The sequence below is a fragment of the Oncorhynchus mykiss genome, chromosome 11 (assembly GCF_013265735.2).
Source record: "Oncorhynchus mykiss isolate Arlee chromosome 11, USDA_OmykA_1.1, whole genome shotgun sequence".
NCBI lineage: Eukaryota > Metazoa > Chordata > Actinopteri > Salmoniformes > Salmonidae > Oncorhynchus > Oncorhynchus mykiss.
The window spans coordinates 60604203-60624856 of NC_048575.1; the positions used below are offsets into that span (position 1 = coordinate 60604203).

A 20654-nucleotide genomic window follows, 5' to 3' on the forward strand; every position below is an offset into this window, starting at 1 on the left:
ACACACACACGAAGGCGTCTGCCTGGTCCTCACTACAATTGTCGGGTGGGTTTAAGTGTGGACGTCACGTGTTTTAAGGAAGTAACACTGATGACGCAGGCTTGGAGAGTCCGCGAGTCAGATGATTTTGTACATAATGTTCACGGACTTTGCGAACACTCAAACATAAATGGTGTCAACAACTACAAGAAGAAGAGCTTTGCGCGTATATTTGCAACGACTACATAACAGAGGTGGCTGTAACAAAGGGTTGGTCAATCTGTTAATTCTTGCTGATCAGGCAGCCTTCAACTTTTCATTGCAACATTTAGCTTACAGCAATTAGTGACACTTTCATTTCGTCCCCAGTATTCTATTCTTAGGTTTGATCTGAACCGAACGCACCCAGTCTCGGAATGGACGCAATCCTTCAACGGAATAAATGATGAAATCTCGGGTTGTTTTTATCTCCATGTTGCTGCTGTTGTGTTTTCAATATATTTATGGCTTGGGCTCCGGCGAGTCTGGTACCGGGGTAGTACCGTCTCCAGACCGATCCCCTGACGGTGCTGACCTGCGCTTGTCCGTGGGTACTATGGTGGGCACGCACTTCGCGATGTTCCATCAGGGAAACACAGACAAGGTTAGTGAGATACATTTGGTCATGTAGTGTATGTGGACACCTGCTCGTCAAATATAATTTCAAAATCATCAGCATTAACATGGAGTTTCTCCCCCCTTTGCTGCTATAACAGCCTCCACTTTTCTGGGAGGGCTTTCCACTAGATGTTGGAACATTGCTGCGGGGACTTGCTTCCATTCAACCACAAGAGCAAACTGAAACAGGAAATGGCCACAAAGTGGGAAGCACAATTGTCTGGAATGTCATTGTATGCTGTAGCATTAAGATTTCCCTTCACTGGAACTAAGGGGCCTAGCCCGAACCATGAAAAACAACCCCAGATTATTATTCTTCCTCCACCAAACTTTACAGTTGGCACTATGCATTGGGCCAGGTAGCGTTCTCCCGGCATCCGCCAAACCCAGATTTGTCTGTTGGACTGCCAGATGGAGCGTGTTTCATCACTCCAGAGAACGCATTTCCACTGCTGCAGAGTCTAATGGCAGCAAGCTTTACACCACTCCAGCTTACGTTTGGCATTGCGCATGGTGATCTTAGGTTTGTGTCGGCTGCTTGGCCATGGAAACCCATTTCACGAAGCTCCAGACAAACAGTTATTGTGCTGACGTTGCTTCCTGGGGTAGGTACCACATTGAAAGTTACTGAGCTCTTCGGTAAGGCCATTCTACAGCCAATATTTGTCTATGGAGATTGCATGGCTGTGTGCTCAATTTTATACACCTGTCAGCAACGGGTGTGGTTGAAATAGCCGAATCTACAAATTTTATGGGTGTCCACATACTTTTGTATATATTGTTTATCTAATTAGATTTCAACCATAAGTCTGACTTTTAACTCCATTTTTTGGGGGGTGATGTGCGGCTAACTGTGCAACTCTTCAAGTAGAGCGGAAAACTTTATCTAATATACAGGCGTTGAGTATTGATAACTGGTCGCACGATTTGCTAGCAACAACAATGAATCATCAGCAATCGATACTTGTAAAAATGTAAATTCTGAAAACGCTTACCTGTACCTATGTTTGTCCTGTACACCTGCGGTCCTTTCGAGGGGTGCTGAAATTCATACTTTTAATAAAACGTATCGAATACAACCACCGACTTTTTCCTTGTTTGTTTGTGTTGCTCAACTTGACACATAGCGGCCTTGATATACTACGTAAAGGGAGAATAAATTGGCACAAGCTCATTTGGGTTGAGCAACGAAAGAAGAAAAATTGTGGTTGTAGTCGATACAAGTTTTTATTAAAAGAATGAATTTCCGCAGTTCTACTGGACAAACGTTGGTACAGGTAAGCGTTTTCAGAATCATTGACTGATGGTGATTCAATGTTGTTGCTAATCTCGCAAACAGTTATCAATACTAAATTCTGCCTTGATATAAGATAAACTGAGTTCAGCTTTACTCAGCTACTCTTCCAATTAGTATAAGACATGAACATGCGCTTTTTTAAATTGATCTCACTTGATCGTGATTGGTGTATGTGAGCAAAAAAAACTTCCTTTTTAAAAATGGACATTTTGGGTGCATCTCAATAATCTAGAATAGCTCTCCTCTTTCCTTTATCCGCACAAAGTAAATACGCCTATATTGTTTTCACCAGCCCAATAGAGTACCACAGTATGACTCATAATACCCATAAAACCTAGCAGTCAAATAAGGAAATGGATCTGACATCCCAAGGGGTTCGTGCTGATTGTACTGAGATTGTGACAGTGGTTAAATGTTGTCCATTGAGAAAGCAAGAACAAGATATATGTCAGGAGAAGTGCAGTATTATCATAAGGAGACATATATTTGGAATACGGAGGGGTAATGGAGGGAAAAAGAGAGGCAGAGGAGGTCTAAGAGAGAGAGAGAGAGAGAGAGAGAAAGGAAGACTGTGAGCTTGTCGGTTAAAAATGGCAGAAAAAAGGGAGATGGTTTGTTAAAGAAGAGTGGCAGAAAGTGTAAGCAGAGTGAGCTGAAGACAGGAGGAGAAATGGAAGTGAATGAGGGCGAAGTATTGCAGGTGGTAGGTGTGGTGAAGTTCTCGGAGCCTGAGGCTTGCACCAAGGGTCAGGATAAAGATGAGTCTGTGACAGTAGGATTGAAGTTTTTGGAAAAAGTGGACCCTTGCCTTTTGGCTGATCCATTTGTGGTTTCAGGGTGGGTGAAAACAGAGTTGGGTGCTGTGGAATCGGTGAGGGTAACCAGAAGTGGTCTTGTGATAATTGTTTGTGATTCTGCTGGTCAGAGGGAAAAGGCACTCCACATTAAACAAATGGGGGCAAGAAATGTGAATTGTTTTGCTCTCAAGAAAAGGGTGCCATTGAAAGGATTGATTACTGGGGTAGCAGTAAATGTAAAAGTTGACCAACTGATGGGGAAGATTCCGGGTGTTTGTGATGCTCATCGTTTGGTGCGACACAGACAGGGTGATGAGAGTGCTGAAACAGAAGAGTCATTGTCTGTTATTTTGAGTTCTGATGTTGAGCCTTTGCCTGACAAAGTGATGATAGGATATATAAGTTGTTCTGTACGAGCTTTTGTGCCGAATACATTACATTGTTACAGGTGTCAAGCTTATGGGCATGTGTGTAGGAGGGAGGTTCCTAGGTGTGAGAAGAGTGCAGAAGGACATGAGACAAAGGAATGTGTAGCATTGGGGAAAGTAGTGGTATGTGTTAATTGTAGGGGTGCCCATGTGGCTGGGGATCAGAAATGTCCCATGCGAGAGAGGCAGGTTGAGGTTTCCAGGGTTGTTGTCAACTGAAGTTGTCAACTGCTGAGGCAGTGAAGAAAGTAGAGGAAGATGGGTCAAAAGGGAGGATCCTGAGAGAAGTGGTGTGAGTAGTAGATCTGTACCAGTACAGAGGGATGGATCCTGAGAGGAGTGGTGTGAGTAGTAGATCTGTACCAGTACAGAGGGATGGATCCTGAGAGAAGTGGTGTGAGTAGTAGATCTGTACCAGTACAGAGGGATGGATCCTGAGAGGAGTGGTGTGAGTAGTAGATCTGTACCAGTACAGAGGGATGGATCCTGAGAGGAGTGGTGTGAGTAGTAGATCTGTACCAGTACAGAGGGATGGATCCTGAGAGAAGTGGTGTGAGTAGTAGATCTGTACCAGTACAGAGGGATGGACCCTGAGAGGAGTGGTGTGAGTAGTAGATCTGTACCAGTACAGAGGGATGGATCCTGAGAGAAGTGGTGTGAGTAGTAGATCTGTACCAGTACAGAGGGATGGATCCTGAGAGGAGTGGTGTGAGTAGTAGATCTGTACCAGTACAGAGGGATGGATCCTGAGAGGAGTGGTGTGAGTAGTAGATCTGTACCAGTACAGATGGAGGGATCCTGAGAGAAGTGGTGTGAGTAGTAGATCTGTACCAGTACAGAGGGATGGACCCTGAGAGGAGTGGTGTGAGTAGTAGATCTGTACCAGTACAGAGGGATGGATCCTGAGAGGAGTGTTGTGAGTAGTAGATCTGTACCAGTACAGAGGGAGGGATCCTGAGAGGAGTGGTGTGAGTAGTAGATCTGTACCAGTACAGAGGGATGGATCCTGAGAGGAGTGGTGTGAGTAGTAGATCTGTACCAGTACAGAGGGATGGATCCTGAGAGGAGTGGTGTGAGTAGTAGATCTGTACCAGTACAGAGGGATGGATCCTGAGAGGAGTGGTGTGAGTAGTAGATCTGTACCAGTACAGAGGGATGGACCCTGAGAGGAGTGGTGTGAGTAGTAGATCTGTACCAGTACAGAGGGATGGACCCTGAGAGGAGTGGTGTGAGTAGTAGATCTGTACAGAGGGATGGATCCTGAGAGAAGTGGTGTGAGTAGTAGATCTGTACCAGTACAGAGGGATGGATCCTGAGAGGAGTGGTGTGAGTAGTAGATCTGTACCAGTACAGAGGGATGGACCCTGAGAGAAGTGGTGTGAGTAGTAGATCTGTACCAGTACAGAGGGATGGATCCTGAGAGGAGTGGTGTGAGTAGTAGATCTGTACCAGTACAGAGGGATGAACCAACAAGTGAAATATGTTTCGGTAAGATTGGATTTTTAGCATTTTATAGCAATGGTTCAGAAGACATCAGAAGAGTTCCAGGAAGCCACTCTTCTGATGTCAAGCCTCACACACCCAAATACCTCTCTGCAGCTGCCACCACAACCACAATTTTCTGCGACTTGCGTTCCATCCCTGCAGTACAGTTGATAACCATTGCTATAAATGTGTTAAGTGGTGATGTCCCACCCTTTCAGGTTGTTGGCCTGAGGTAGGACTTAATATATTTAAATAGTGGAGTAGGGTGGTGTTATTTTTTTTTTGAGTATAGTGTTAGATTTTAGGCTATTTGTTTGTTTATTTATTTTGTTCAAGCAAAGTATAAAGGAGTTGTATTCAAGTCTAGTTGGTGGTGGTAATGCAACATATTGGATGCCAACTGGCGTTAAACCTCATCGAAGAAGAATTAAATGGTTCCAATCGTTATTTCCACCAGTCATTTTTCCTATAGGGGATTTTAGAAACACTTAAAATTAGGGAAGTGTTTCTGAACTTCCCTATAGGAAAAATGGTTTTATGACACCTTCAATGTCAGGCTGTATAGAGGGGTTGGTTGTTTAGCAACAAAACGACATGTGCGCTACTAGGGGTAAAACAGACAGGGTTGTCTTAGATTGTTGACAACATGAAACATCTCCAATGTTTAATGAAAACAATAAGTTGCACAATGAGCACTTGTTGTCTCTCAAATACATCATTACAGATGTTCGTTAGCTAGCTAGTGAATGTGTGTCATTGTTGCAAGCTACTCTATCTGGCCATCCAGAATCACAACAACACTGGGTCTTCTGTTCCCTTCAAGCACTGCTTTGTTTTTATTAGGTTCTCAGCTAAGCTGTCTGTGTTGAGCTCAGTGTGAGAGATGATGGTTGTCAGTATCCAGATGTAACCATTATTTCTTAGTAAGCTAGTATCCCCTCTCCAGTGTGATGTATTGATGAAGTGTGTGTGTGTGTGTGGGCATGCATTTGTCTTTCAGTGTGCCATAGTGATGAACCTGAGTGCTGTTGATCGCTGTGCGTTTGTGAAGACCACCCCAGACTGCAGTATGGAAGACAGCTTCATCAACTACCTCAAGATGACCTTCTGTCTACTACCACCCGACCTCACACCCCTCACCATCACACTCTGTGTAAGTGTGTGTGTGTGTGTGTGTGTGTGTGTGTGTGTGTGTCTTGTCATTAGCAGGTGCTCTTACTACCCAGAATGACTTAAATTGAAATAAGGAAGCTGAAGCAACCTCAATAGAAGCTAGTAACGGATACTTCCCTCTGTTCTGAGTAGAACTTCCTCTAATAAAGCTGGATTTACATCAGCTTTAACTGAGCCATGCAGTAAAACACAGAGTCATGAAATCAGGCAGTGAGGGAAAAATTACATATTTACCTGCTTTGTTGATTATATCTGTATGAATATTGATAGTTAACAACTATGAGCTTGGCAATAGTAAGAAATCTCATTGCTAAGATATTTTCATAACTACCAATGCTGTGCTTCTGCAAAAGGATGGTTCCCCTCTAGCTCCCCGAAGACCCTCTGAGTGTGTGGTCAAGGACATGGCGCAACTCAAGATAGAGAGCCTGCCATGTCAGTACTAATCTTTCATCTCTATCCCTCTTCTCTCTCTACAGATTATTTGGTTGTTGTTCTTGTTCATAGTTCTGGGACTGACTGCATCAAAGTTGTAAGTGTCACTTACATGCTCTGTTTATAATGTCTTTACAGCCTGTAAGTTGAGTTTACAGACTCTCTATAAGACTGAGAAACATGAGTTTCGTAACAGTCTCTGTCTCTCGCTGTACGCTGGCTGTAAGGAGAGTGATGTTTGTGGTTGTGTTTCGTTGACTGCAGGGTTACAATAGCGATATGGTCACATCCCACTGGGCACACACTGGTTGAATCAATGTTGTTTCCATGTAATTTCAATGAAATTACGTTGAATTGACGTCTGTGCTCAGTGGGATGGGCCTAGTCACTTGACCACCTGAGATGAGTGTGTCCTGGTTAAGGTTTCCTCTCAGGGAGATGAGACTTACTTTAATGTTTGTGATTTGGTCATATGACTGATCACATGTCTCACAGAGAAAGCAAATGTCCTCCAGACTGTTGTTATATACTGTGTGTTTGAGGCTGGGGGGTTCTAGGTTAACTATTGATTGACTTAAGGCGCATCTATGTTTTTTCTATCTTCAGCTTCTGTCCCAACCTCTCAGCCATCTCCTCCTCCCTTCAACTCACACACAACGTGGCTGTATCCCTCTACAGCACACACACACACTGTATCGCATTCAACATATTTTCATGAATATTTCTTTAAATCTGCTTAAATTATCATCTCGTCAGACACACACACACAAATACACTCACAAACAAACTCTACTCTAGCACCAGAAGTGTTTTCCCTAACAGTGTGTGTCAGGGTGTTACGTTCCTGGCGCTAGGTAACGGAGCCCCAGATGTCTTCAGTGCCACAGTGGCCTTCTCCCGTCCACACACTGCTGGCTTGGCTATAGGAGCACTGTTTGGTACGTACACATACAACGCCTTGCTATAGAAGCACTGTTCAGTCAGAGTAGACCTGCTCCTTTAATCCCTCTTTCCCTCCGTCCATAGGAGCGGGTATCTTCGTAACCACTGTGGTTGCCGGGGCTGTGTCATTGGTCAAACCCTTCACTGTGGCGTCCCGCCCCTTCCTGCGTGATGTCATCTTCTACATGGCTGCTGTCTTCTGGACCGTCATCATCCTCTACAGAGGAACTATATCACTGGGAGAGACACTGGGTAAACACACACACAGTTGGGTTAGACTTCTTGCGTTAGAGTTGAATAAGAGTTGTGTCATGGTTGTAGGAGTCAACATTACCCTGGGAGCTACACAACACCAAACCTCTCTCTATTTCAGGTTCATCTATCAGTCATGCCTCTGTGTCCCTCAAGCTTGAACCCAGTCAAAATATTACAGACCTAGACACAGTATTCAGTGCACTTCAGAAGTTAGGACTGTTTACACTGGGGTGAATGGGGTGAAATAAGAATAAGGTGTTTGTTTCTCTCTGTAGGGTACCTGGGGCTATATGTGGTGTATGTGATAACAGTCATCGCGAGTGCCTACATCTACAGTCATCAGAAACACTCAGCGACCAGAAGTTCCATCCAGAGCTCAACACATGTACCAGGTAACACACTCACACACACAACAAACTCTGCATTGTTAGTTAGTTAGTCTACACTAACTGTGAAATAACTCAAATGTGACAAATAAAATGTGTTTTAATTTGACACACACACAGTGAGAGTCACCTGGTGGACGTGTTTAATTATTCTGGTCCAAACAAGAATAGTAAACAAACGAATATTTGACCAATTGGGGACATTTTGTTAGTCCCCACGAGGTCAAATGCTATTTCTAGGGGGTTTAGGGTTAAGGTTAGAATTAGTGTTAGGGTTGGAATTACATTAAGGGTTAGGAGCTAGAGTTAGGGTAAGAGTACGGATAGGGAAAAATAGGCTTTTGAATGGGACTGAATTGTGTGTCCCCACAAGGTTAGCTATACAAGATTGTGTGTGTGTGTCTGACAGTCATATCTGTGTGCAGAGTTCCAGTCGTCTGAGTCCGATGATGAGGCAATTCTTATATCTAATAGCAGCATCCAGGAGGACTACGGTAACAACCACAATCATGTGTACATTCTACTAAGTTATTCCGCTGGGGTGTGCTATGAGAATCAATCCAGTCAAGTGTTTGTGTTTGTGCATGTATAGACAGTGAGTACTGTCCCCTGCTGCCCTACTGTGAATCAACCAGTTCCATCCTGTTGAGTTCTCTCAACCCGGTGGACAGCAGGATCTGGAGGAGGAAGTCCTGGTGCTGGAGGGCCATCAAAATACTAAAGGTGTGCATGCATGACTCTGTGTGTTTTTCTATTTGCAGATCTGAATGTCTTTGCACTTTTCTATTGGCAGAACTGTAATAATTAGGAGTCAGTGTTATGACAGGGGTTGTGAACAGAGCACTTATGTTTTTATTTGGACAGGAGGAGCATCATTGTGTGCTTGAATGTGTGGTTACTGAGCTGCAGTTTCTCCCCTGTCCACCAGATGCCACTGGAGGTGCTGCTGCTGCTGACTGTTCCAGTGGTGGATCCTGATAAAGAAGACAGGAACTGGAGAAGACCATTAAACTGCCTCCACCTGATCACCGCACCACTGGTGTGTGTGCTCACCTTCCGTTCTGGAGAGTGTAAGTCTACATGCCTGTGTGTTAGTGAAGCGCAGGTTAACTCGTTATCTGCTGCCCACCTGGGTTTCATTCCTTAAAAAATCCACAAATGTTGAATTCTTGTGCTATTTATATCTATAGGTCACATTTAGCCTAGAATAGTGAAAGAAAAACCTATCTGGTATTAGTGCATAAGTGTAAGCTTTACACCTCGATCACACCAACAGCAGCATTGCATTCTGGGACACCAGAAGTACATTCATTTCCAATGGAACACTGCATTTGCCTGGCAGCATGGCGTTGCAGAGGCAGTTGCAGTGCGTTGTGTGGTGCTTACGTTGAACGTATGCGTCAAACTGTATGTGTAGACGGCTTGACAGAAATGGTAGCAGAAGGTGACGGTTGAAATTTTGTTACACACATATCCAGATGATGATGTGTAACATTTTGCTCAGTGACGCTGTCGGTGTGATCAAGGCGTTACGCATGCCAAATAGCTTTTGCGAACAGGCAGAGAAAGTTAATGTCAATCCACCGAGGCAGAGTTTTTAATTAAGAGAAACTGTGAAATGGAGAGTTGAAAATAAAGGGAAAGGAGGACCAGAAAAGTGTTAAGAGGATGACAGCATTGCCAGCTGTGTGGTGATTGTGAGGCCCTGTACAAATTTGACAGTCACAAGACAGGGACTTCAAATAGGCCTATGGCACGCCAAGGGAACTGGACTGCCTACTGTTCAGATGGGTTAAATGGAAACTGAAATCTGGACACTGACTGTATGGCTATAACCTCTCACATATGCTTAATCATTTTAATATTAAGGCTATCTTGCAGTAAATTATACACCAAATGTAGGAAAAATGTGGATATGGGAACAGGAGTGGAGAAATATGATTTATTTCTTTCAGCATCTTCAGAGAATGTGAAAGTGCAGTTCGATACAATCTGTACAGCACAGGAGGTTGGTGGCACCTTAATTGGGGAGGACGGGCTTGTGGTATAGGCTGGAGTGGAATTAGTGGAATGGTATAAAATACATCAAACACATGTTTTCCAGTTGTTTGATGCCATTCCACTGCTGTAGAGGTGATATCTTCATCAGTATCATAAAAGCTAGTATTTAAACCACATAAAATGTGCATCTAAGCCGAACTGAAATCTTATCAGAAACCTGTTGGGTCATTTTCACAGCTTTCTATTTCCTTACAACTGGTCAAACTGATGTCATTTGGAAATTTTGCAGAGAAAATCTTTCATTTTTTTTAGTTAATTTATTTTCTCCCCAGTCCCTAAACTGCTCCACGAAAGAATCAGAGATGACCGAGAACGTTACCAATGTCAAGTAGATTGAAACATTAATTCTATCGATTTCTGACATTATTCTGGCGAGCAAGAGTTTATTTAGTCTTCTGGGGCAACATATAATGACAGAAGAGAAGCTGCATATACAGTGCCTTGCGAAAGTATTCGGCCCCCTTGAACTTTACGACCTTTTGCCACATTTCAGGCTTCAAACATAAAGATATAAAACTGTATTTTTTTTGTGAAGAATCAACAACAAGTGGGACACAATCATGAAGTGGAACGACATTTACTGGATATTTCAAACTTTTCTAACAAATCAAAAACTTAAAAATTGGGCGTGCAAAATTATTCAGCCCCTTTACTTTCAGTGCAGCAAACTCTCTCCAGAAGTTCAGTGAGGATCTCTGAATGATCCAATGTTGACCTAAATGACTAATGATGATAAATACAATCCACCTGTGTGTAATCAAGTCTCCGTATAAATGCACCTGCACTGTGATAGTCTCAGAGGTCCGTTAAAAGCGCAGAGAGCATCATGAAGAACAAGGAACACACCAGGCAGGTCCGAGATACTGTTGTGAAGAAGTTTAAAGCCGGATTTGGATACAAAAAGATTTCCCAAGCTTTAAACATCCCAAGGAACACTGTGCAAGCGATAATATTGAAATGGAAGGAGTATCAGACCACTGCAAATCTACCAAGACCTGGCCATCCCTCTAAACTTTCAGCTCATACAAGGAGAAGACTGATCAGAGATGCAGCCAAGAGGCCCATGATCACTCTGGATGAACTGCAGAGATCTACAGCTGAGGTGGGAAACTCTGTCCATAGGACAACAATCAGTCGTATATTGCACAAATCTGGCCTTTATGGAAGAGTGGCAAGAAGAAAGCCATTTCTTAAAGATATCCATAAAAAGTGTTGTTTAAAGTTTGCCACAAGCCACCTGGGAGACACACCAAACATGTGGAAGAAGGTGCTCTGGTCAGATGAAACCAAAATTCATTTTTTTGGCAACAATGCCAATGTTTGGCATAAAAGCAACACATCTCATCACCCTGAACACACCATCCCCACTGTCAAACATGGTGGTGGCAGCATCATGGTTTGGGCCTGCTTTTCTTCAGCAGGGACAGGGAAGATGGTTAAAATTGATGGGAAGATGGATGGAGCCAAATACAGGACCATTCTGGAAGAAAACCTGATGGAGTCTGCAAAAGACCTGAGACTGGGATGGAGATTTGTCTTCCAACAAGACAATGATCCAAAACATAAAGCAAAATCTACAATGGAATGGTTCAAAAATAAACATATCCAGGTGTTAGAATGGCCAAGTCAAAGTCCAGACCTGAATCCAATCGAGAATCTGTGGAAAGAACTGAAAACTGCTGTTCACAAATGCTCTCCATCCAACCTCACTGAGTTCGAGCTGTTTTGCAAGGAGGAATGGGAAACAATTTCAGTCTCTCGATGTGCAAAACTGATAGAGACATACCCCAAGCGACTTACAGCTGTAATCGCAGCAAAAGGTGGCGCTACAAAGTATTAACTTAAGGGGCTGAATAATTTTGCACGCCCAACTTTTCAGTTTTTGATTTGTTAAAAAAGTTTGAAATATCCAATAAATGTCGTTCCACTTCATGATTGTGTCCCAGTTGTTGTTGATTCTTCACAAAAAAATACAGTTTTATATCTTTATGTTTGAAGCCTGAAATGTGGCAAAGGGTCGCAAAGTTCAAGGGGGCCGAATACTTTCGCAAGGCACTGTATATATATATATATATATATAATTATAGACAAGTTGACTAACACACAGCCTACCAAAATGTCAGAAATAAGCAGAAATGTATCTACATCAGGCACCCTCTGCCAAAAAATTGTTCCGCCATCTCTGCCTGTAGCCTACAGCGCATTTTCTATATTAGAGGGTTAGGGTTGGGTGTGGTCTTCATATTTTCACTTTATCACATATAGTCTGGCGGTTGCGGATGCGTTGTTAGCAATTGCATGCCGGTGCAGGTGAACAAACAGCTGATCTGCGCACCACTACTATGTATGGGTGTGTGGTCAAAGAACCTCAATCTCTATTCTGTAAAATGTGACATCCTCTCCAGAAGAAGTGGGCTAACCCACTGGACTGGTGTCACTTTCTCTCTCTAGACGGGATGTATCAGATCGAGGATCAGTTTCCTGTCTGGGCGTTGACGTTGCTCTTTGGCCTCTTCCTCTCCGCCATAGTCTTCCTCACCACCACCAACAACCACCCCCCGCCATACCACTCAGTAAGAACACATACACAGACACATTCCTTCTTTCCATAACTGTTGTTGTCTCTGTTAGGTGTTGTGGTGAGTGTGTATGATGTGTGTGGGGTTTGTCCATAGCTGTTCTCTCTGCTGGGCTTTGTGGTGAGTGTGTATGATGTGTGTGGTTTTTCTCCATAGCTGTTCTCTCTGCTGGGCTTTGTGGTGAGTGTGTATGATGTGTGTGGGGTTTGTCCATAGGTGTTCTCTCTGCTGGGCTTTGTGGTGAGTATGTATGATGTGTGTGGGGTTTGTCCATAGCTGTTCTCTCTGCTGGGCTTTGTGGTGAGTGTGTATGATGTGTGTGGTTTTTCTCCATAGCTGTTCTCTCTGCTGGGCTTTGTGGTGAGTGTGTATGATGTGTGTGGTTTTTCTCCATAGCTGTTCTCTCTGCTGGGCTTTGTGGTGAGTGTGTATGATGTGTGTGGGGTTTGTCCATAGCTGTTCTCTCTGCTGGGCTTTGTGGTGAGTGTGTATGATGTGTGTGGGTTTTCTCCATAGCTGTTCTCTCTGCTGGGCTTTGTGGTGAGTGTGAATGATGTGTGTGGGGTTTGTCCATAGCTGTTCTCTCTGCTGGGCTTTGTGGTGAGTGTGAATGATGTGTGTGGTTTTTCTCCATAGCTGTTCTCTCTGCTGGGCTTTGTGGTGAGTGTGTATGATGTGTGTGGTTTTTCTCCATAGCTGTTCTCTCTGCTGGGCTTTGTGGTGAGTGCGTATGATGTGTGTGGTTTTTCTCCATAGCTGTTCTCTCTGCTGGGCTTTGTGGTGAGTGTGTATGATGTGTGTGGTTTTTCTCCATAGCTGTTCTCTCTGCTGGGCTTTGTGGTGAGTGTGAATGATGTGTGTGGTTTTTCTCCATAGCTGTTCTCTCTGCTGGGCTTTGTGGTGAGTGTGAATGATGTGTGTGGGGTTTGTCCATAGCTGTTCTCTCTGCTGGGCTTTGTGGTGAGTGTGTATGATGTGTGTGGTTTTTCTCCATAGCTGTTCTCTCTGCTGGGCTTTGTGGTGAGTGTGAATGATGTGTGTGGTTTTTCTCCATAGCTGTTCTCTCTGCTGGGCTTTGTGGTGAGTGTGTATGATGTGTGTGGGGTTTCTCCATAGCTGTTCTCTCTGCTGGGCTTTGTGGTGAGTGCGATATGGATCAGTGCTGCAGCCTTGGAGGTGGTCAGTATCCTGCACATGCTCGGTGTGGTCTTCAGTCTGTCCAACAATTTACTGGGTCTCACACTGCTGGCCTGGGGAAACAGCATAGGGGGTGAGACACATACACACAAACTGAGGTGATCTGCACTCCCCTACTAATCATTCAACAGAAGACAGACAGACTGCTTGCTTGCTGTAGTGTTGAATCTGTTTATTTCCAGATAGTTTTTCTGACGTCACCATCGCTCGCCAGGGATACCCTCAGATGGCAATATCAGCCTGCTTTGGGGGAATCATCTTTAGTATCCTTTTGTGTGTCTTCTGGACATGTTTGTGCAGGCATAATGGGAGTGTGTGTGTTTTGACTGTGAAAAGCAAAATGCGAGTGTGTGTACCTCTGCTATGTGTATGAATCATGTTTCTGCCTTGATCGTGTTCCTCTCAGACATGCTGATTGGAGTGGGCATTGGCTGTCTGATGCAGATGTTTAACAACGAGCCAGTGGTGACGGTACGTCTGCTCTTAGCTTCAGTACTCCTTTCATATATACACTGCTCAAAAAAATAAAGGGAACACTTAAACAACACAATGTTACTGCAAGTCAATCACACTTCTGTGAAATCAAACTGTCCACTTAGGAAGCAACACTGATTGACAATACATTTCACATGCTGTTGTGCAAATGGAATAGACGACAGGTGGAATTATAGGCAATTAGCAAGATACCCCCAATAAAGGAGTGGTTCTGCAGGTGGTAACCACAGACCACTTCTCAGTTCCTATGCTTCCTGGCTGATGTTTTGGTCACTTTTGAATGCTGGCGGTGCTTTCACTCTAGTGGTAGCATGAGACGAAGTCTACAACCCACACAAGTGGCTCAGGTAATGCAGCTCATCCAGGATGGAACATCAATGCGAGCTGTGGCAAGAAGGTTTGCTGTGTCTGTCAGCGTAGTGTCCAGAGCATGGAGGCGCTACCAGGAGACAGCCCAGTACATCAGGAGACGTGGAGGAGGCCATAGGAGGGCAACAACCCAGCAGCAGGACCGCTACCTCCGCCTTTGTGCAAGGAGGAGCAGGAGGAGCACTGCCAGAGCCCTGCAAAATAACCTCCAGCAGGCCACAAATGTGCATGTGTCTGCTCAAACAGTCAGAAACAGACTCCATGAGGGTGGTATGAGGGCCCGACGTCCACAGGTGGGGGTTGTGCTTACTACAGCCCAACACCGTGCAGGACGTTTGGCATTTGCCAGAGAACACCAAGATTGGCAAATTCGCCACTGGCGCCCTGTGATCTTCACAGATGAAAGCAGGTTCACACTGAGTACGTGACAGAGTCTGGAGACGCCGTGGAGAATGTTCTGCTGCCTGCAGCATCCTCCAGCCTGACCGGTTTGGCGGTGGGTCAGTCATGGTGTGGGGTGGCATTTCTTTGGGGGGCCGCACAGCCCTCCATGTGCTCGTCAGAGGTAGCCTGACTGCCATTAGTTACCAAGATGAGTTCCTCAGACCCCTTGTGAGACCATATGCTGGTGCGGTTGGCCCTGGGTTCCTCCTAATGCAAGACAATGCTAGACCTCATGTGGCTGGAGTGTGTCAGCAGTTCCTGCAAGAGGAAGGCATTGATGCTATGGACTGGCCCGCCCGTTCCCCAGACCTGGATCCAATTGAGCACATCTGGGACATCATGTCTCGCTCCATCCACCAACGCCACGTTGCACCACAGACTGTCCAGGAGTTGGCGGATGCTTTAGTCCAGGTCTGGGAGGAGATCCCTCAGGAGACCATCCGCCACCTCATCAGGAGCATGCCCAGGCGTTGTAGGGAGGGCATACAGGCATGTGGAGGCCACACACACTACTGAGCCTCATTTTTACTTGTTTTAAGGACATTACATCAAAGATGGATCAGCCTCTAGTGTGGTTTTCCACTTTAATTTTGAGTGTCACTCCAAATCCAGACCTCCATGGGTTGATACATTTGATTTCCATTGATAATATTTGTGTGATTTTGTTGTCAGCATATTCAACTATGTAAAGAAAAGTATTTAATAAGAATATTTCATACATTCAGATCTAGGATGTGTTATTTTAGTGTTCCCTTTTATTTTTTCCCTTTTATTTTTTTGAGCAGTGTGTATATATATATATATATATATATATATATATATATATATATATATACATACATACACACACACACACACACACACACACAGTTGAAGTCAGAAGTTTACATAAACCTTAGCCAAATACATTTCAACTCAGTTTTTCACAATTCCTGACATTTAATCCTAGTAAAGATTCCCTGTCTTAGGTCAGTTAGGATCACCACTTTATTTTAAGAATGTGAAATGTCAGAATAATAGTAGAGAGAATGGTTTATTTCAGCTTTTATTTCTTTCATCACAGTCTCAGTGGGTCAGAAGTTTACATACACCCAATTCGTTTTTGGTAACATTGCCTTTAAATTGTTTAACTTGGGTCAAACATTTCAGGTAGTCTTCCACAAGCTTCCCACAATAAGTTGGGTGAATTTTGGCCCATTCCTCCTGACAGAGCTGGTGTAACTGAGTCAGGTTTGTAGGCCTCCTTGCACGCACACGCTTTTTCAGTTCTGCCCACATATTTTCTATAGGATTGAGGTCAGGGCTTTGTGATGGCCACTCCAATATCTTGACTTTGTTGTCCTTAAGCATTTTGCCACAACTTTGGAAGTATGCTTGGGGTCATTGTCCATTTGGAAGACCCATTTGCGACCAAGCTTTAACTTGATGTCTTGTGATGTTGCTTCAATATATCCACATAATTTCCCTTCCTCATGAAAGCCATCTATTTTGTGAAGTGCAGCAGTCCCTCCGGCAGCAAGGCACCCCCACAACATGATGCTGCCACCCCCGTGCTTCACGGTTTGGATGGTGTTCTTTGGCTTGCAAGCCTTACCCTTTTTTCTCCAAACATAATGATGGTCATTATGGCCAAACAGGTATATTTTTGTTACATCAGACCAGAGGACATTTCTCCAAAAAGTACGATATTTGTCCCCATGTGCAGTTGCAAACCGTAGTCTGGCTTTTTATGGCAGTTTTGGAGCAGTGGCCTCTTCCTTGTTGAGTGGCCTTTCAGGTTATGTCGATATAAGACTCGTCTTACTGTGGATATAGATACTTTTGTACCTTTTTCCTCCAGCATCTTCACAAGGTCCTTTGCTGCTGTTCTGGGATTGATTTGCACTTTTCGCACCAAAGTATGTTCATCTCTAGGAGACAGAACGCGTCTCCTTCCTGAGCGGTATAACGGCTGCGTGATCCCATGGTGTTTATACTTTGTACAGATTAACATGGTACCTTCAGGCGTTGGACCAGATTTGTGGAGGTCTACAATGTTTTTCCGGAAGTCTTGGCTGATTTCTTTTGATTTTCCCATGATGTCAGAGGCACTGAGTTTAAAGGTAGACCTTGAAATACATCCACAGGTACACCTCCAATTGACTCAAATTATGTCAATTAGCCTATCAGAAGCTTCTAAAGCCATGACATCATTTTGTGGAATTTTCCAAGCTGTTTAAAGGCACAGTCAACTTGGTGTATGTAAACTTCTGAGCCACTGGAATTGTGATACAGTGAATTATATGTTAAATAATCTGTCTGTTAACAATTGTTGGAAAACTTACTTGTCATGTACAAAGTAATGTACTTGCCAAAACTATAGTTTGTTAACAAGAAATTTGTGGAGTGGTTAAAAAACTAGTTTTAATGACTCCAACCTAAGTGTATGTAAACTTCAGACTTCAACTGTGTGTGTATATATATATATATATATATATATATATATGAGCTGAGTTTGTAATTGGGTGTTATAAACATTTGTAGAAAGGTAGTGACCAGAGAAATGTCTTTGTCTGAAGTGCATAGGATAGGAGTTTTATCAGGAAATAAATGAAAATGTTTATCAATGAGAGAGAATAGCAGCCGTCCCGATATTGAACTCTGTGCAACACCTTTTTTCAGTTTCCACATGATTGGACTGGTATTACCCTATTTCAACCCCCCCCCCCCCCCCCCCCCCCCCCCCCCCCCCTCTCTCTCTCTAATCCCCACCCCCTAGTTTGAACCTGCAGGTTTGTTGACCTGGGTTCTAGCAGGTTCTCTGGGTCTCTCTCTGGTCCTCTCCTTCATCCTAGTTCCTCTGCACTGTTTCCACATGGGCCGGTCCTATGGAATCTTCCTCCTGCTCTTCTACGCGGTCTTCCTCCTGGTTGCGCTGCTCACTGAGTTTGGCTTTATCCACACCGGAAGCCAGTAAGGGATGGTTTGGACCAGTCTGGTGGAGCTGCCTGTGAGTACTGACACGACTGTCTGCGACCTGAGTGATTTAAAGCCAATAACACTGGGCCTTATTTGAATTGGAGCAAATCCCCCTCTGGCTTTACTTTAGTCTGTTTGCACTGACTGTATTTTTATATTTAGATTGCTATTAGCTGTTACTTGAGAACAGCTTCTCTTCCTGGGGTCCACACAAAACAATTATACAGAAATGACTGTAGGGACAATTGTTCTTACAGGCAACATCCTGTGAATCTTATGTGAAAGCAGCACAACACGGTTTTAAAAGTAACCCATATACCAACAAGGAGAAGAAATACAATATAAAAGCTGCAGTAGCGCTAGGGAAGTATCTCTTTTTAAATCAATGTGAATGCAGTGTCTCCTATCTTAGCGAGACACACTGCTATATGTAATGGTTGTGAGTAAATTCTCAAATGTGCTCTATGCGTTTATGGCATAGAAATACCTATATAGTTCCAACTTCTGAAACATGAAACAGCAGGGCGCAGCTGTTAAATTGATTTGAAGATGGCCCTAAACAAGCTACTTTACTTAGTAGCTTCAAACATTGTTTTAAAAAAATGTTTTATTAAGAAATTGTTTTCTTTACTATGACAGATGTATGATAGAGGTAATACATTACTGCACCTGATAGATATTTGCACCTTTGGTAAAGGATGCTCTTATGAGAACTTTGTCTGGACTGTGTGTATATGTGTTAAAAGGAACTGAGCTCCAGGTAGATCACAAGTCCCTAATGAACTCAGTTAAACATCTTAACTGAAGAGAACATACTGAGCGGGGTTCAGTCTGGTTTTAGATCAGAGCACAGTACCACAACTGCAGCACAATGTTGCTTTTTATCATTGATTTATCAAAGGCATTTGATTCAGTTGACCATGAATTGTTGCTAGCTAGACTCGGTAACGGGGCAGTAAACAGTTCCTAAACCAATATGTACATGCTGACAATCACAAGTCTAGATTAATAGAGGTGTGCCCCAGGGTTCCATTTTAGCTCCTTTGTTGTTCTCAATGTGTATTAATGATTTGGGAAATGGGATGCAACCAGTAAAGCTGCATCTATATGCAGATGATCGTCATATATTCATGTGCACCTTCTCTGGTTCAGGCTGTTGAAGAGCTCCAGACTGCTTTTGTCACTTTTGGCCTCCCTTTGTGGTCTCAAACTGGTATTGAATGTACAAAAAACTAAATTCATGACCTTTAACAGAGCTAGCACTCAGCCAGAGAAGGTTAGCATTGTCACATCTGGTGGCTTATCCATTGAAAAAGTGTCATCCTACAAATACCAAGGTATATGGTTGGATGACATGACCTTTAAAGTTCATTTGGATAATCTTGTGAGGAAGCTTAAATTGAAATTGGGGTTTTATTTTTGTAATAAGGCTTGCTTCCCGCTTATGGCCAGAAAGAAGATTGATCAGGCCACTTTTCTCTCTGTAATTGATTATGGTGACTTGTTGTATATGCATGCAGCCTCCTGTCATGCATCCTTACTCTTTATTACAAATGCCAAGTCACTCACCCACCATTGCAGGTTGGACCTCACTTTATATGCACAGAAAGCTACATTTGTATGTGTTCATCTACAAAGCATTTTAACTCTGTAGTCTGGTCTCCTTCACCGCCAGCAGTTACCGGGCCTGCTAGGGGATTGCTACTTACAGGGGCATGGAATAGTCTACAACCAATGCTTCATCTAGATATGTTAGGGCCACTGACTTAATAAAACAAATAAATAAGGGAGACTGTTACAGGAGTGTAGATGCTTTTTTTTCATGTTGAATTGATGTTTTAATTCTAATATATTGTTTGTAGCTGCCTTCTTGTCCAGGCCTCCCTTGAAAAAGAGACTCGATCTCAATGGGCTTTTCCTGGTTCAATAAAGGTTCTTACGTGTCGACTCATGTGTAGGTACTGAGATGTTGATTGTGTATGGTCTCTGTTAAAGATCTAAATAAAAACATCCTTCATGTAACAACCAGGTGTTGTCTATAGCCGTCTCTCAGGGCTAGTCTGAGCCCGAAGTCTCAAGTGGTGCAGCGGTCTAAGACACTGCATCTAAGTGCTTGAGGCGTCACTACAGACACCGTGGTTCAAATCCAGGCTGTATCGCAACCGGCCGTGATTGGGAGTCTCATAGGACAACGCACAATTTGCCCAGTATCGTCTGGGGTAGGCCATCATTGTAAATAAGAATTTGTTCTTAGCTTATTATTTTTATTTAACTAGGCAAGTCAGTTAAGGTAGCTATGCAAATGCACTTGACAAAGTGAAACATTTATTTAATACACTGACAAGTTATAAAAGTAAAGTACTGTCTTAGGTTTGTTGAAACACTGGTTAGGAGATATAGCTGTAGGTTACTGGACAGGTGCAGGGGTTTGTGTAGTGGCTTGAGATTACTACTGGCAGTCGGGGTGGGCGTGTCTTGATGCCAGGACAGTCCGATGACAAATGAACACAGGAGGGGGAGTGGCTACAAAATAGGCTGTAGAGTGTGTATCTACATGCAGCAGTGTTCATCTCATAGAGATGGATGTAACATTGTATCTGTCCCATTACAGCGTCAGAGCATTGGCAGCACCATTGAGGTATTCTCCATTTTCTTATTTTACTACTTCTACAAACTTGGCATACTGCCACCTGGAGTGTTTGAACAGGTAAAGCCAA

The 20654-nt window shown here is 43.6% G+C and overlaps 1 protein-coding gene across 6 annotated transcripts; it reads left to right on the forward strand.

Moving 5' to 3' along the window:
- Positions 1-63: 63 nt before the first annotated feature.
- LOC110536132 (mitochondrial sodium/calcium exchanger protein) lies at positions 64-19962 on the forward strand. 6 transcript variants are annotated; one of them, XM_036935983.1, is made up of 15 exons: positions 64-622; positions 5644-5796; positions 6296-6348; positions 6858-6915; positions 7084-7189; positions 7278-7445; positions 7724-7840; positions 8260-8328; positions 8427-8557; positions 8763-8904; positions 12347-12468; positions 13591-13744; positions 13854-13934; positions 14078-14142; positions 17738-19962. In XM_036935983.1, exons 1-15 carry the CDS (start codon positions 422-424, stop codon positions 17933-17935), a joined length of 1818 nt encoding a protein of 605 aa, XP_036791878.1. In that variant the 5' UTR covers positions 64-421; the 3' UTR covers positions 17936-19962. The 6 variants fall into 6 exon arrangements, 5 of the variants coding, with proteins under 5 accessions (XP_036791878.1, XP_036791881.1, XP_036791882.1 ...); XM_036935986.1 differs by having other exon boundaries at positions 64-249; XM_036935985.1 differs by lacking the exon at positions 64-622 and adding an exon at positions 1187-1241.
- The last annotated feature ends 692 nt before the right edge of the window (positions 19963-20654 follow it).

Bases quoted from the DNA above. Each gene is read 5' to 3' on its own strand.
- LOC110536132 (XM_036935983.1), top strand. From the start codon at position 422: ATGATGAAATCTCGGGTTGTTTTTATCTCCATGTTGCTGCTGTTGTGT. The intron at 7,190-7,277 runs GTACGTACACAT...CTCCGTCCATAG, and splicing joins GGCTATAGGAGCACTGTTTG to GAGCGGGTATCTTCGTAACC. The intron at 14,143-17,737 runs GTACGTCTGCTC...CCCACCCCCTAG, and splicing joins ACAACGAGCCAGTGGTGACG to TTTGAACCTGCAGGTTTGTT.